General features: G+C 24.4%; 4 protein-coding genes across 5 annotated transcripts; 3 read left to right on the forward strand and 1 right to left on the reverse strand.

Moving 5' to 3' along the window:
• The first annotated feature begins 15 nt into the window (after positions 1-15).
• LOC122500267 (gonadal protein gdl) lies at positions 16-906 on the forward strand. The gene has a single exon (XM_043609119.1). The coding sequence runs from the start codon at positions 188-190 to the stop codon at positions 800-802; it is 615 nt and encodes a 204-aa protein (XP_043465054.1). The 5' UTR covers positions 16-187; the 3' UTR covers positions 803-906.
• Positions 907-1323: 417 nt separating this feature from the next.
• On the reverse strand, positions 1324-9455 carry LOC122500227 (lon protease homolog, mitochondrial). Of its 2 annotated transcripts, none has more exons than XM_043609060.1 (10): positions 9067-9455; positions 8667-8897; positions 8415-8590; positions 7950-8200; positions 7650-7841; positions 7229-7533; positions 5410-5549; positions 4943-5225; positions 3948-4851; positions 1324-1686 (listed from the first exon to the last, which is right to left on the reverse strand). In XM_043609060.1, the coding sequence occupies exons 1-10, from the start codon at positions 9306-9308 to the stop codon at positions 1489-1491; spliced, it is 2922 nt and encodes a 973-aa protein (XP_043464995.1). In that variant the 5' UTR covers positions 9309-9455; the 3' UTR covers positions 1324-1488. The 2 variants fall into 2 exon arrangements, with proteins under 2 accessions (XP_043464995.1, XP_043464986.1); XM_043609051.1 differs by having other exon boundaries at positions 7950-8251.
• A 141-nt stretch (positions 9456-9596) lies between these two features.
• Positions 9597-12063, forward strand: LOC122500247 (uncharacterized protein MCAP_0864-like). The gene is made up of 3 exons (XM_043609102.1): positions 9597-10085; positions 10488-11216; positions 11366-12063. The coding sequence occupies exons 1-3, from the start codon at positions 9931-9933 to the stop codon at positions 11628-11630; spliced, it is 1149 nt and encodes a 382-aa protein (XP_043465037.1). The 5' UTR covers positions 9597-9930; the 3' UTR covers positions 11631-12063.
• A 215-nt stretch (positions 12064-12278) lies between these two features.
• LOC122500256 (protein phosphatase 1 regulatory subunit 42-like) lies at positions 12279-17378 on the forward strand. The gene is made up of 6 exons (XM_043609112.1): positions 12279-12659; positions 12753-13058; positions 13219-13453; positions 13533-13652; positions 13737-13847; positions 15504-17378. Exons 1-6 carry the CDS (start codon positions 12519-12521, stop codon positions 15635-15637), a joined length of 1047 nt encoding a protein of 348 aa, XP_043465047.1. The 5' UTR covers positions 12279-12518; the 3' UTR covers positions 15638-17378.
• The last annotated feature ends 68 nt before the right edge of the window (positions 17379-17446 follow it).

Below are 17446 nucleotides of genomic sequence, written 5' to 3' on the forward strand. Positions count from 1 at the left end.
TATAGATAATAAAGTGACAGCTTAAGGGTGCGTTCATAAAGGTGCGTCCACATTGAACAAAAACCGCAAAGTAAAGAAGAAAAGGAACTGTTCCCTTGATTGTCAGCGCCACTACCATATAAGTAGTTGTTTCTAGAAACACATATCAATATCTAAAAATATCCCATTTCTAACATATGAGTTTTACATGCTCATCATCATTGTTATTTACATACCCAATATTTTGTTGACAGTTTTAAATCGTATTTTTTTAAAAAAACAAAAAAAAACAATTAAAGAAATGGATGCTGATCCAACTCCACATGACTTACAAAGAAAACTCTACTTCCTAGTGGAACAACTTCAACAAATGGCCTCAACACTGCCTCCAAAATATCAAATGCGACTTCCCTATGAATTATTATCAGGACTGGCGAATTCTCTTCTAAATGATACAATTTTTGAAATTGTCAAAGGACTCATGGAAATTCAACACGTTACGGAAAAACATCTCTTTCAACAACGATTACAATTGTTAAATCTTCATAAAATTGAAGTACAAGAAACAATGTCTACATTAAATACAGAAGAAGATCGATTGTCATCGAGAGACGTTCTGGATAAAAAGCATAGAGAAGAATTAAAATCAACTGACATGGAATTAGTTTTGCAATTGGATCAAAAAGTTTCTGAGCAACAGAGAATTTTGGAAAAAGCCGGAGTACCGGGTTTTTACGTCACTGCAAATCCAGTGGAAATTCAGGTACAAATGCGACTTTGTGACTTTATTATTCGATTGAGCAAAATGGATATTCCTAGATAAGTAATTTTGAAATATTAATTTTTCCCAAGTGCCTAATTTAAATTGAATTGAACTTTTGTACATAATTCCGTATTTTTGAAATAAAAAGGATTTAATTTAAAGAGTCTGTTGTGTCTTAAAATGTTATTTTGTAAACAATCTAAATTTAAATGCGAGTCGAAGACATTGTTTCAAATGTCGAAAAGTAAATATAAGAATTAAATTGATTTTAAATATTTCGATGGCTACTAAACAAATACTTAAAAATTCTCATTTTGTATTTTTAATATAGCGACTTTTTTATGTCTTAAAATCGATCCGAGGCCGGAATGTGTCTTCATTTAGGAAGATATAATTATTCTAAATAAACTTCTCATAATTAGCTTATTAAAAAATTATTTTCATCTATATTTATTACAATTAAAACTATTTCAAATACAATTTTTAACCAACACTTTTATAATTATACTGTTTTAATTCAACCACTAGAAATTTCCAGATTGCAAGAAATAAATAAAATCAACAAAAAAATGCTGTACATATTTACAATGTAAACAACTTTATCAGAATTGCTATTTGTTTATATATACATATGTATATAAATGTACTTTAAAAAGAATAGAATTAAAAGTGTTTTCAACTTATATAAAAAAAGTAACAATCTTGATGATAAATTTTCAATTTCTATTGAAAGTTATTAAATTTATTTAAGTTCTTTCTGATTCGGAAGAAAGGGGTGATTGTTGAGTTTGGTTGGCATTATCTTCAAAGCATATCCTGTACACTTCTTTAAAGGAAGACACAAAATGCACCTCGAGTCCCTCTGTGATATATTTTGGAAGATTATTAAAATCTCTCTCATTTCCTTCTGGCAAAATTATACATTTAGCTCCAACACGTTTTGCCTAAAGTAAAAGAATAAATTTTTGTTAATATTAATTAAGAAATAAAATTAAAATTAAAGAAATATCGAAACACAGGGATCACAGTTAGTCCTCATTTTTAACTAATCCACTATTTTTTTTCTTTTTCCCTTTTTTGACTCCTTAAATTAATAAAATTCCCTAATACATCGAAAATCAAAGATTTTCTACTCATTTTTCCTTATTTTTAAGAAAAATTGAAAAAATGATCATTTTTTGTAAATTAAAAAAACTTAACTAAATTTTAATAATATTCAATAAAATTTACTACGGATATTAAAAAATTTATTCTGAAAATAACGATTTTTAATAACAAAATTTATTATTTTCGAAGTTAATTAAATTATTTGAAATAATTAAATAATTCTTTTAATTTTTAATAAAATAATTAAGAAAATCAATTTTTTCCAAAAGTTTTAATAAAATCCTTCACAAGAATTTAATTCTTTTTATAAATAATAAAAATTTTAGTTTCTTGAAACTTAAAAATTGTTACTTTTTATTACAAGGATATTCTTACTGTAACTTCATCAAAACTATTTTCATCCTTTCAATTCAATTATTATTTTCTAGAACTTTGAACTAAAATCCTTCTTTAAATCAATTATTTTTAATATTTTTTGACAAAGTTTTCCAAAAAAATTTAATTAAACTTTTAAAAAAAATTAATTCTGCAGAATTGTTAGTTAAGAACAAGAATTTTATTAAAATTTTTGAAAGCAATTGAATTTTGGAGAAGAATTTTATTAAAAATTGTATTTAATTTCAAATAATTGAATTCATCTAAAAATTTTTAATATTTATAAAAATAATTGAATTCTTGGAAGAATTTTGTTAAATTTTTTGAAAATTATGAATTTTTTTGAGTTATTTTATGAAAACTGAGAAGAATATAATTCAATTATTTAGTATCATTTAGTTAAAACTCTATAAAAGTAATTGAATTCTTGAGATGAATTTCATTATTTATGAAAATAATTGAAACTCTGTAAAAAATTTTATTATTCATAAAAATAATTGAATTATTGCGAAAAAATTTATCTCAAAATTTGTACGTAATTAAATTCTTGTGAAATTTTTATTATTTTTAAAAATAATTAAATGTTTACGTATAGTTTTATAAAAATTCTTTTTAAATAATATGTAATTGAATTCTTTCAGAAAATTGTAATAAGATATTTTTTTGAATAATTGAATTCTTTTGAAAAATTTGATTAAAATAGTAGATATTGAAAATCATTGAACTCAGGAAAATTTTTGAAAATATGAAAATTAAAATTTTGCCAAGAACTTTATTAAAATCCTGGAAAATAATTGAATTTCGAAGAAGACTTTTATTAAACATTAAAATATTTTTAAAAATTTAATTCTTTTGTAAAATTTTATTAAAATAGTAGATATTGAAAATCATTGAATTAAGGAAATTTTTTTTATAATAATTGAAATTTTGCTAAGAATTTTGTTAAAACTTTAAAAAATTTTTAAACGTAATTGAATTTTTGCGAAGAATTTTATTATTTTTGAAAATAATTGAATTTCTGCAATTATTTGTAACTTCTCCAAAATTCAATTCTTTTTAGTGTTTTTAACTGAAATTCTTTTATAAATTTATTATTTTTAATAATTAATTAAATATATTTTTTTAAATTTAACGAAGTTAAGGATAATTTGAATTATTAAAATTTTTCAAAAATCTCAATTCTTTAAAATTTCAAATTAAATTCATTAAAACTTGAAATCTCCTAAAATTTTAAATTAAAACTTTTTGAAGTTCATCTTTTTATGACAATTGTAAACGCAACTCTTTTAATATTCAATTAATTTCAAAATGTTGAAGTAAAATTATTCATTAAATAATTTATAAGTAATAATTTTATGATAGTTCTTCATGAATTAAGTGATTTAAAAATAAATTATTGTAAGAAATAGAAAAATTTGAAGATTTTGTATTAGAAATTAAGAATTCATGGTAATTTCATAGTTTGAATCCCTTTTTAAAAAAATAAAATCCCCTATTTTTTACCTAATATTATATGAAAAATCACTGTGATTTCTGGAATCGTCTACATTTGTTAATTTAAATAAATATAAAATAGAAAAAATCGTTTTTTTTAAGTAAATATAATTAAATGTTAAAAGAAAAAATTGACTAAAATAAAAATTGAGACTTTAGTCCTCAATATCTTTTATCAAATAAAGAAGAATTAAATAAAAACAGATTAGAAATTGAATATTACACTTACAGCAATTGTTTTTTCTTTAATCCCTCCAACTGGAAGAACTTTTCCAATTAAACTCAGTTCGCCAGTCATGGCAAGATCCTGTCTGATTGCCTGATTCTTTGCGAGAGAAACAAGAGCCGTTGCAATAGTGACACCAGCACTAGGTCCATCTTTAGGAGTCGCACCCTCGGGAACGTGTAAATGAAGATGCGCATGTTGGAAAAATTCATTACCCGAATCAATTGAATTCAAAAAGCTTTCTGCGACAATTTTTGAAATATTAATTGACTCCTTCATCACATCGCCAAGATGTCCAGTGTAATTCAAAGAACCCTTATATTTTTTCGACGTCTCCATGAATTTCGTTTTTGTCTCTATGAAAAGAGTCGATCCTCCCATTGCCGTCCAAGCAAGTCCCATAACCACACCGGGAGGCGTAATTTCATACATCCGGTCATGCATAAATAATGGTTTTCCCACAAAGTCCTGAAGATTATCGCACAGAACGTCTATTTTCTCAGCTTCCTTCGTCACAATTTTATAAGCCACATTCCTATGCACTTTACCGATGTATTTCTGTAAATTTCTAACACCAGACTCTCGACAATAAGATTTGATCAGTGAATTTAAGGCGTCGTCGTTAATTAATATTTGTTCTTTCGAAAGACCAGAGTCTTTCATTGCTTGCGGTACTAAATATTGTTGAGCTATTGCAAGTTTCTCTTCGGCGACATATCCGGACATTTCGATTAATTCCATTCTGTCTCTGAGAGGTCCTGGAATTGTGTCAATGACATTTGCTGTGCATATGAAGAGAACTTTCGATAAATCAACAGCAACGTCAAGATAGTGATCCAAAAAGTTGGCATTCTGCTCTGGATCCAATAATTCTAGAAGGGCTGACGCTGGATCTCCTTGATGACCTCTGGAAATTGTAAAAAATTAAGTTAAATAAATCTTTAATTGAAGATTGAAAATATCTTCAATTGGAGATTGGAAATAAATAATATACATACTTTCCAATCTTGTCAACCTCGTCAATTAAGATTAGAGGATTTTCTGTTTTTGTTTTTTTCAAACACTGGATCACTTTTCCAGGCATTGCGCCTACGTAAGTTCTTCTGTGGCCTTTAATTTCAGCAACGTCGGTCATACCTCCAACACTGAATCGAAAATACTCTCTATTTAAGGCTTTTGATATTGACTTTGCAATTGAAGTTTTTCCCACTCCAGGTGGACCGTGAAAGCATAAAATTGTTCCTTGGGTCGATCCCTTCAATTGACTGACGGCAATAAATTCTGCAAGTAATTTAGTAAAAGAAAATGTCAATTTTTCTACTATTATTATCTATATTTATATGAATAAAATTAAATTCAATTAAAATTATTTCTGTCCGAAGTAAAAAGTATTCTTTAATAATTTTTTTTTTAATTTAAATGTTTATTAATAAAATTTAAGTCGATTATTAATAAAACTACTTGCCATGTATTAATTTCTTGACATCATCCATTCCATAATGATCATTATTTAAAATCTCAATAGCTCGTTCTAGATTTAAATTTTCCGGACTTGTCACACCCCAAGGCATAGAAGTTAGCCAATCCAAATAATTTCTTGTCACACTAGACAAAAAATTACAAAGTTTTTTATTATCAAATATAAATTTTTGAATAATTTCAAATTCAAACTTTAAAAAAAATTCAATTATTAACTAATTTGCTAATTAATTAATCTTGTTTATTAATTTCGAAAATTTTAATAAAATTTCACGAACGAATCCAATTATTTTCTAAAATTTTAATAAATCCTTCGAAACAATTCAATTATTTTTTTAAATAGTAAACTCTTTGCAACAATGTATAATTACTTTAAAAAAAAAAAAATCCGAAAAAATTCAATTTTGTTCTTAATTCAATTAATTTTAAAAAAATTTCACAAAACAATTCAATTTTTTTCTTAATTCGTTATAAAATCTTTGCAAAAATCTGATTATATTTAAAAAAAATTTCACGAAAAAATTCAATGTTTTTTTCTTAATTCCATTAAAATATTTTGAAAAATTCAATAATTTAAAAATAATTTCACGAAAAAATTCAATTTCTTTCTTAATTCCATTAAAATATTTTGAAAAAATTCAATAATTTAAAAATAATTTCACGAAAGAATTCAATTTTTTTTTAATTCGTTATAAAATCTTTGCAAAAATTCAATTATTGAAAAAAAAAATTCACAAAAAAATTCAATTTTTTCTTAACTTGTTATAAAATATTTCAAAAAATGTTCATTATTTTCTAAAATTTTAATAAATGTTGCGAAATAATTCAATTGTATTTATCAATAGTAAAATTTTTTGCAAACATTCAATTATATTCAAAACAATTTCACGAAAGAATTCAATTTATTTCTTAATTTATTATAAAAAATTTCAATAGAATTCAATTATAATCTAAAATTTTATTAAATTATTCGAAAATAGAATTCTATTATTTTCTAAAATTTTTAATAATTTCTTCGAAAAAATTTAATTATATTTATAAATTATAAATAGTAAAATTCTTTGCAAAGATTCAATTATTCGTAATATAATTTTAATAAAATTTATGAAAGAATTCAATTTTTTTTTAATTTTTAATCTTTTTCGAAAAAATTCGATTATTTTCTTAAATATTAATAAATCTTTCGAAACAATTCACTTATATTGTTAAATAGTAAAATTCATTGCGAAAATTAAATTATTTTTAACAAAATTTCACGAAATAATTCAATTTTTATCTAAAATTATAATAAAATTCAATAATTAAATGTTAAATTTCAATTATTAACAAACACGATTATTTTAAAAATCTAAAAGAAATTGTTCATAAAATTCAATTATTTTCAAAATGTTTAAAGAAACTCCATTATTTAAAAAAAATGCAAAGAAATTCTTCAAAAAGAATATCAAAAATTTTAACAAAATTTTTCGCAAGAATTCAATTTCTTTCCTAAATAATAAAATTCTTCGAAGGAATTCAATTATTATCAAATTTTTTGATAACATTCTTTGCAACATTTATCGATGGATTTCAATACATTAATTTTAAAATTGAAAATATTTGGAAAAAAAAATTATTTAAAAAGTTAAGAAACAAAAAAGCAAACAACTAACTTCAAACTGCGAACGGATTCGAGTAAATAATGATTATTAATATAGAAGATTAATTATTAATTATTAATTATTAATTATTACTTATAAGTCTTGAGCAATATCGTTATTATTTATTCCTGTTGGAAAGTTAAACAAATTTTTTAAGTTACTAACTTGAATTCACTGCTATGACTTTCCAAGAAACTCAATTTATTTAATTCCTCTTCGAGGACATCCATTACAGGTTTTGGAACCACTTTCTGACGAATTCTCTCTCTAAACTTTTCTTCAATTGCATCCTTGTCGTCTTTCTCAAGTCCCAATTCCTTCTTTATTGCTTTCATTTGCTCGTGAAGTATATACTTTCTATGTTGCTGCTTCACTTTCTCCTCAACTTCTCTGCCAATTTTTTGTTGAAGTTTGCAAAGGTCATATTCTTTTTTCAAAAGCGCTAAAGACAATCGAAGTCTTTTAAGAATCTAAATTATTATCGAAAAATAAATATTATTGAAAAATACAAGTAAGAGCAAATATAAATACAAATAAAAAATATATAGGAAAAAAGTAGTGTTTCTCAAATTGGAAAAAAACTTACATCCATTTCTTCGAGGACCTGCTGGAGTTCTTGAGCATCAGCGCCTGTTAAAGCAGCTCCCAAATCACTGAGATAAACTGGATTGTCAACCACTCTTTGTCCTTGATGTAACATTTGTTGTAGAGATTCACGATATAAAGGATTCATGCTGATAATATCTCTAATAGTTTTGATTAATTCTTGTGTTAACGCCTGAAATATTTTGCAAAGTAGAGCATAATTAATAATTAATACAATTGAATATTAATTAATACGATTAAATATTCATTTTAATAACTAAAATGTCGATTTATTTTATACCTTAATTTCCTCGGTTTGTCTGAATTTTTCGTGTGTAATATTTACAACTTCGGCCATTAAGAATGGTTGCACAGCATTATCTGGATTTATTTTCTCCCCTTTGTCAATTGATTTATCTTCTGCTTCGACTACTTCGGAATTAGTTTCTTCAGAAGACTCTGGTTTCACTTCATCGGGAGGTTTCTGCTCAAATTTTTTTCGCACAATAGACCTACGAGTTTTCTTATTACCACCGCCGCTCATTGTATCGTCTACAGGAACGGTAATTGTTGTATTTAATATAGGAAACGTCAGTTTCATCTCTGCATAAAGTTAATCTACTTTAATTCATCTACTTCCAATGACTTTAGAAAATGACAGTAATTTTATGATACTAAGAAAGATTTTTGAGCAAAAGAAGGAGAATTTTTTTTTAAATTCTTGACCATAAAGTTTCTCCTAAAAGTACAAAAATATTTTCCTCACCATGTTTTGTAGCCTTGGGAGTTAATTCCTCTAGAATTTGACCTACAATTTTAATTCGTCTATGTGCCATTACAACGAGTTTCAATCGATCTCCCAAGTCTTGAGCTTCGTGAATTTGTGCAAATGTTCCAATTGAATAAACGTCATCTAAATTCTGAACCACTTCCGAATCATTTCTATCATTAAACATAAAAAATATTACTAACATATTGACTACAACTATAAATAAAAGAAAGTACAATTTAAACTTACTCTTCGTTCTTCTTTAAGAAAATCCCAATATACGGTTGATTCAATTTCACCTTTCGTCTAATTAAATCAATAAGAATTGGATTCGTTATTTCAATAAGTTTCACAAAACGAGGAAACACCGGATGTCTATTAATTGCTATAACTGGAACGTTGGGCCAAATTTCTGGAACAACCACAGTCGCTGGCAAAGTGGCAGGATATTCATCCGATTGTTCGCCATCCTCACTGGCACTATTCGTGTCAAAATTGTACTTTTAATATTTTAAATTTATAAATTATTCTTACTATTTTAATTTACTTCTCCATTCAAATTTAATAAGTGAATTATAATTATAATTTATTATATTATCAATTTATCAATATTAGAATAATAAATTGACTGAGGAGTCAAGAAACTAACCTCGCTGGACTTTTGTCAGAAGGCTTCTTGGTGGAAAATGCTCTCGTCGAAATAATTACCGAACTTTGACTGTATCCTCGAATTCTCTCTCTTGATGTGCTCCAATTTAATTGTCTTGAATCTGATGCAACTCGAAGTCTAACCGGTAAATCTTTTTGACGCTGACACAAATAATTTTTGGTAAATAACCGATTAACTGTTACTCGAGGTCGAGAAACTGTCAGTAATTTCAATTTAAGCATAGTTGTCCTTTTTAGATTGATATACAAAAAAAGGAAGGTTGTTCATAAATGACACTTTTTTAATTACAATATAAACCACGTTTCTAGAAACGGAAAATTTTTAAATAAAGAAAAATAACCATTGACATATTGAAGTTATGAGAATGTTAAGTCCTAGTCTAGCCCGGTAGAGGAGGTGTCAGCCTAAAGGTGTGCTCACACTACTGATCGTGTTCAAAGTCCAGGTCCGATCAGGGTTGGGGCGTTTGACATAAAATCAGGGCTGTGTAGTAATGTATCACTCGAGGGTTTTTGACGTAAAAAACCTGTTTTTTATTTTTACAAAGGTAAAATAATATGTATATATTTTATCCCCTCTCTAAAGAAAATATATTTTTTACAAAACTTTTGAAGTAAACTCAAAGGTATTTTATTGTAAAAAGCACTTAATTTATTACCTAAGGTGTACTGCCCAACCCTGCATAACAAGTAAGAGAGAAAGAAGACTTACTACCCATCTCTGAACTAAAAACAAGTCTAGAAAAGTAGAAAAAATATGTAAACTTTTTGTAAATAAACAGTAAATCCAGTGAATAAAAGGAAAGGAGAGAAAAAAAATTCATTTTAAGAAAATAATTGAAAAATGTTCACACCACTGCAGATAGTAACTTCTTCCCTAATTTCTCGAGATAAACCTGACATTAATTTACATGAAAATGTAATTCACAGGGAAAGAACAGTAAATGAAAGTAATTCTTTAGAAAATTTGGACTACCAAGCAGAATTAAGTAAAATCAAGTAAGATTCAATTAGTAATAATTAGAGCAATTAATATATTACGTCAATAAAGGTAAGAAGCGAATGAATTATAGGTTATGTTTGTCTCATAGAATTCCAATTATTCAGATAATTTAGATTAAAATTTACTTTTTAATTATTTAAACTTCAAAACCAGTTTCTGTTAAATATTTTCAATGCAATGAAGACTTGAAGTTCAATAATTTTTCATTGGAATTGATTCTCTTTCTATTTTTACGATTTTTACTCCATAAATTGTAAACATAACCTAAAATTTCTTGCCTCTTAGCAATGTTTTAATAACTTTTTTTCCTTTTTTTTAATAAACTTTTAAAAAAAAACCTTTTAATTATATTTATTATTCTACCATTTTTGTACATAATTATTGTTTTTCTTGAATAGAAACGACGTGAATAATAAATTGAAAATGAACAACAAATTCCTGAACAAAAAGAAGAATTTCGACAATAACATCAGTAATGTTAAAAAACGTTGTGAAACAGAAACTCGAATTTACCAAACATCTTCATTGATGGGCAATAGTAGAGATGAAAAATTACAAATGACTTCTGCTGATAAATATTTAACTACGATTCAAAAAATAAAAGAAGGAAAAAATGGACAAAATGCTGTAAATAAACATTCTTTACACAATCGAAATTGGATAATAGGACAAATAGCGACAAAAAAAGACAATGACGATCTAAATGATTCAATTAACAATAAGATTTTTAAAGGGAACTGTGTCCTTAATAAAGAAGAAATATACAATTTTCCTCCTATGGCATCTGAAGAAAAAAAAGAAAAATATAAAAAAAGAACCTGTATCGATGAATTCATTGAATTTAAGGACAAATGTAAAGTATTTAAGAAACCGAAGCAAATTGAAAATGAAGACTATTCGTCATCTTTCCTCATAAAAAATCCATCGAAACGTGATGAAATAATTAGTGAAAAGATAATCACGCCATTTAAAAATCTAAAAACATCTTTCTTCAACGATGTTGATAATCCCTCAACTTCGGAATTAGTGAAATTTAAAAAAGGATCACGGGGCAAAAAGGAAAAGGATTTTGCAGCTGAATGGATTAGAGGACGTGCTAATAAACGGGAAAGAAATATTGCTAACAAGTAATTATTTACTATTAGAATATTATTTTTAAAAAAATATTATTAAAATTATTTATTGTTTATTATTATTTATATAATTAAAACATTAAAAAATATTATTTACTATTTTTATATTTTAATGAAATTTTCCTGTGTGTGCATTTTTATAGTTTTGATGATGAATCAGTTTCGATGAAGATTCAAGGCGAAGATGAGCGTTTTATTGATTTCAATAATTATTGTCTTAGTAATGAAAAATCACGTGAGAACAAAAGATCTTTCACATCGTTTGATGAAGAAACAAGAAATTCCAATCACAGTCAGATCAACAATCCAACAATGACTATATCAAATTCATTGCAGTATACAAGGGAAATTGTCATTAGAAAGACAAAAGTATCGAAAGTAAATTTTCCACCACACATTTTTAATTAAAAGTTTAAAATTATATATGTGACGCACTCCCGAAAAAGGTAAACGACGTTTCTTACTAAGAAAAGTAAACGATTTACAGGTTTTTATATGGTTCGAATTTTTAATTTTTACTTGTAAGGTTAAAACTAGTTTCTATTTAATATTTTTGACAGATAGAGAAAAATTAAAGAATAATTTATTCTCTTTCTGTATTTTCGCTCTAGAAATTAATTTTTTTTTTTTTTTGAGGTTTTTTTTAGGTACTTTTAAAACGCGTCACATACAGTTTATGTATTTTCTACTCGAAAGAATAATTTAAATGTTTCCTTAATAACTTAAATTATTGAGTATTGAGCTTAAATTTCCAATTGTAATTATTTGATTAAATAAATTTCATTAATATTATTAATTAATTGAAGAAAGAGTTTCGAATTATCTTCTATATTAATAATCATTGTATTCATCCGGTAATCTGTTTGCAGTTTGAAGTTAGTTTGCTTTTTTGTTTCCTATTATTTTAAATAATTTTTCTTTTCAAATATTGTTAATTTTTTAATTATTGTATTGAAAATTATTAAATTCTTGCGAAGATTTTTACAATTTATAAAAATAATTGAATTCTTTCGAAGAATGTTATTATTTAATTTTTCATTTTTAAATTCTGAATTATTAAATTATTAAAAAAGTTAAATTATTAAACTATTAAAGTAAAAGGGATTATCGCAATCGTTACTGTTTTGTTTATAATAATTTATAAACAGTAACAAATCTTTTAAGTATATCGATCGGCGGATAATTGAAACTTAATTCAACTCGAGGGAAAAAATTTGAGTTTGATCAATATCTACATTACTATAGAAATAACAAAAGTGTTTAAAAAAATAATTCTATCCTATTTTTGAACTGAAAATGGTAAAATTAACAACGGCCTTAATCGAGAGAAAATGCTCGGAAACACAATCAAATAAGTCACTGACAAAAGAAATTGACAAGGAGCATGTCAAAAAATTGACACATTTATTTATGAACAATAAATTTATCACCGCCATTGTACGTATATCTATAAATCGTTCTACTCCGTATAAAATTAAATATTTAATTTTAATTAATTATAAAAATATAATTTTCCAATATATTTTTCAGGGAAATATCGATTCTTGTACAAATTTGAAAATTATCTATCTTCATAACAACGGCATTAATAAAATCGAAAACTTGAATTTCGCGAATCAGTTATCAGAATTATATCTGCAACATAATAATTTAACTAAAATCGAAAATTTAGATTCGTTGAGAAATTTAAAAAAACTTTATTTGGGTTACAATAAAATTGCCATTGTTGAAGGCTTGGAAAATTTGACGTCTCTCAGAGAATTGTATATTGAAAAACAAAAATTGGATCCTGGAGAATCATTGTGTTTCGAACCGAGAAGTTGTGCTACTTTGGCAGTAAGATTACTTCAACTTTAATTTTTGACAAATTTTTTTAGTTGAACAATTTTTTCATTAAGAAACACTTTCGGTAACATAATCTAAAATTTAACTTCTCGTTTTCTTAATGACAAAATTGTATAATTTTTATTAAAATGCAACTTTTGTCCCAATACAGACGTGTTTGATGATTCTCAATGTATCCGGAAACAGGATTTACAATTTGAACGACGTGCGAAATTTAAGAAAATTAAAAGTACTTGAAGCAAAATATAATTTACTTGAAAACATTCAAGACTTATTACATGCAATTAATAATCTACCATTTTTACAAGAATTACATTTACAAGGGAATCCAGTGACGAAAAAATTTAGATACAGAGAAAATGTAATTGCAAATCATGATAAATTAGGTAAAATTTTATTCAACAAGTAAAATAATATAAAACGTAATAAAAATATAATATATAAAACATAATAATTTTATTTCAGAACTTTTAGACGAAAAAAAAATTAGCGAAAATTGTAGCAAGTTTTTTAAAAGATTCAAAATTGAAAGAGAATTGCAGGAAGCGAAGAAAAAATTAAAAGCCGGAAACAATGAAATAAAAGGTAGAATTTGATTCTCAGATAATAATAACTATTAGAAATAGTTTTATAAATATATAAATAATATTTAAACCTTTCTTTCTGCAGAAGATTGTTCAATTCCATCACCGAAGCTATCAATTTCAACAACAATGCTACATGTTGGTTCTGAATTATTAACAAACACATCTGCAACGAAATTTCAACCTTGGAAAGCAAGTAAGTGTTTATTTACATAACTAAGATGTAAATTAAAAGGGATGCCACAAAGAATTAATTTTTCTTTTTCCCTAATTTCCAGACAAAATTTTCACAATTTCCCTGCCACTAAAGAATTTTCTGATTCACTCTCAAAATTATTAGATACTCAAAAAAAATGTTCCATTGCATTTATTTACAAATTTCTTCAAAAGTAATATTATTCGAAAACATCAATAACTTCTTTTTTAAATAATTATTTTTAAAAAATAATAAAATTCGTTGTAAGAATTCAATTATCATAAAAAATAAAATTCCTCGAAAAATGTAATTATTTTCAAACATTTTTTGCAAGAATTCAATTACATTTCACAAATAATAAAATTCTTCACAGGATTTCAATTATTTAAAAGAAATGTAATAAAATTCGTGGCAAGAATTCAATTATTTTCATGATTAATAATATTCTTCACAGGATTTCAATTATTTAAAAAAAATGTAATACAAATTCGTTGCAAGAATTCAATTATTTTCCTAAATAACAAAAATTCTTCACAGGACTTCAATTATTTTTAATACAATTTTAAGTAAATTCATCAAAAAATGAAATTAATTTTAAAAATTTTATTAAAATTGTTCGAAAGAAATAAATGAACAATTATCAATTATTTTTAATAAATTTTACAAAAGTTTCTAGAAAATTTTCAAATACATTTGTTTACAATTCAATTTTACGAAATTTTTATTATTAGGAAATTCTTCAATTAAATATTTAAAAAATAAAAACTTGAAATTATTTCAAAAAAAAAAAATATTTAATTAAACTTTTTTAAAAATACAATTATTTCTAAAAAATTTTTTTTTCCTAACTTTTTAAATAATATTTTGAAAATAATTCAATTCAAGAATTTTATCAACATTTTTTTCAATTATTGATTTCTTTCAGGAAATTTAATTTAAAAATGTATTAAAAATAATTTAATTCTAGGCAAAATTTTTATTAAAATTCTTTAAAATAATTTAAATGTTTTGAAGAATTTAATTTTTTTCTTGAAAATGTTTTTTAAAAATAATTTTTACTGAAACTTTTGAAACTAATTGAATTTTATGAATATTTTCTTTTAAGTTTTTGAAATAATCATGTTTATTATTAATTATAATTAATCATTTTCATATTAAATTACTTTATAATTAATCATTGAAAATTAAATTCTTTTAAACAATTTTATTATAATCTTTGTAAATAATTTAATTGAAAATTTTGAAAATAATTGAAATTTACAAAGAATTAAAAATTCTTAAAAAATTTTAAGAACAATTGAATTGTTCAGAAAAATTTTATTACAATTTTTAAAAATAATTGAACCTGTTAGAGAAATTTTATTAAAATTATCTTGAATATAATTGAATTTTTTTTCTAGAAATTTTATTAAAATTGTGTAGAAAAGAAAAAATTTCTCAGAAGAATTTTATTATTTACAAAAATAATTAAATTCTTGACAAGAATTTTACAATTTATAAAAATAATTAAATTATATCAAAGAATTTTATGAAAATTGTTGAAAATAATTGAATTGAAATATAATATTTTTAAAAATAATTGTATTCTTTCGAGAAATTTTATTAAAATTAAAATTTATGATAGTTATGATAGTAATTGAGAATAATTATTTATAGGTTCATCAGTTAATGGATTTTTAAAAGAAAATCATAAATTATCCAGACCTTTTTGGAAAAGTGTTTCTAAATCAAAGCGTAATGAAATACCTGTATTTCCACAAGAAAAATTTTCCACTCTTCCATTTATTTAATTATTGAAAAACTTGAAGTAATTAAATATTTTCGTAAATTATTTTCTTTCTTCTTTTTCTTCACTGTTCCTTTTGTAGGTTGGTTGTAACTAAGATAATTAAAAAAATTCCCCTAGATCAGGCAAGGCTCCTGGTTCCATGTGGACTAACCATAAAGAAAAGGACGAAGATACATCTATCCTTTTCTTACTAATGGGATTTTTTTATTAGTCCACATGCCACCAGAGCCCTTGTCGAATCAACATAAATTATCTTAAATTATAAAAAAGGGTTATTAAGGATTATGATACATTTTCAAATACCTCGTCCTTCAGAAAACGAATATTACTATAAAGTACAATAAGTTTATTAAAAAAGTATTTTTTTTAATATAGATTTTTTTTAATATACGTACTTAATTTAGTTTATTCTAATTTTATATATAATTACATGATTGTAAATTAAAATTTGCATGGTTCAGAAATAGAAATACCAATTTCACAAACACATTTTATAAAAAAAAACATAATATAATAAATATTTATATAAGATGAAAAACAAATCCTAATTTATAAGAGTATGTAAAATATTTTTTATAAAATAAAATAAAAATTTTATTAATACATACATATTTCGTTGTTAATGCATAAAATTTTCATATATTGCTAATATTTAAAAAAAAAATGAGACAGTTAAATTTAATTTCTATCTAGGCATAGAAAGCATAGAAAGATAAATTTTTTTTTTGTTTTTTCCTTTTTTTTTGAAAGCATACGTGGAATTGAACAGTGCGGTCAGTTAACTAGTTTGGATTGTGATATAGAGAAGCCCTTAAAAATAGTTGATCGTCCTTACTTTCTATTGTATAATCAAATTTATGTAATAATGATGAAAGCTACTTTGAATTTTTTAAAAATGTGACGCACTATCAAGAACTTAGAAGCAAACGAATTTTAGGTTATGTTTCTTTTCGATCTTTCTTCATTGTTTCTTTTTAATTAACTGTAAAACCAGTTTTTTTTTTAATATTTTCCATCGAAGACTACAAGTCTTCGATGGAAAATATTTTTAAAAAAGCTGGTTTTACAGTTCGATAATTTTTGATAGAGAAGATAATTTGGTTCACAAGGATTTTTATTTCCCCTCCAAATATTAAACATAACCTACAAAATTTTTTTGCTAGTATCTTTCTTCACAGCGCGTCACAAATTATTAAAAATTTACTTTCAATCTTGATGAAAAACTCGACAAACAATTCCATTTAAAAATAAAGTCGAGAACTATATAAAAACTGGAGCGAGAATATGTATAAAAAGTTATGAATAAAAATAGAAAAGTACTTTTTTTATGCTCCTAATAAATACACGAGCTATTATTTTAGGCAAAATCTAGAAAAATTCAAATAAAACTTTTTTTTGTAGACATAAAAAGCTACATGTGCTATTGCTAAATTTAGACATATACGCTGACCAAAGCATTTTTTTTTTTGCCCTTGGTATGTGATATTATATAATTATATAAATTATTAATCTAATTTCAATAATTAATCTTACTTAATAAAAATTCAAACTATTAAACTCGCTAGAGCTTTATTCATTTTTTTTCATAGATTTACAAACCATTTAAAAGCTCCAACGAATTTAATTGCTTTTATTTTTATTATCCATTATGTATATAGTTCATCATGTACGTACATAATATATTAATATTTTTGTATCCAGTCACCTCACTGACTCTCTAGAATATGTCGTCATTATTAATCTTCTTAAAATAACAAAAAATCTACTGTACTTGTTTCGTACTATACAGGTAATATTGCGACAAAGCTAT

Source organism: Leptopilina heterotoma, unplaced genomic scaffold, assembly GCF_015476425.1.
Source record: "Leptopilina heterotoma isolate Lh14 unplaced genomic scaffold, ASM1547642v1 Lhet_101, whole genome shotgun sequence".
NCBI lineage: Eukaryota > Metazoa > Arthropoda > Insecta > Hymenoptera > Figitidae > Leptopilina > Leptopilina heterotoma.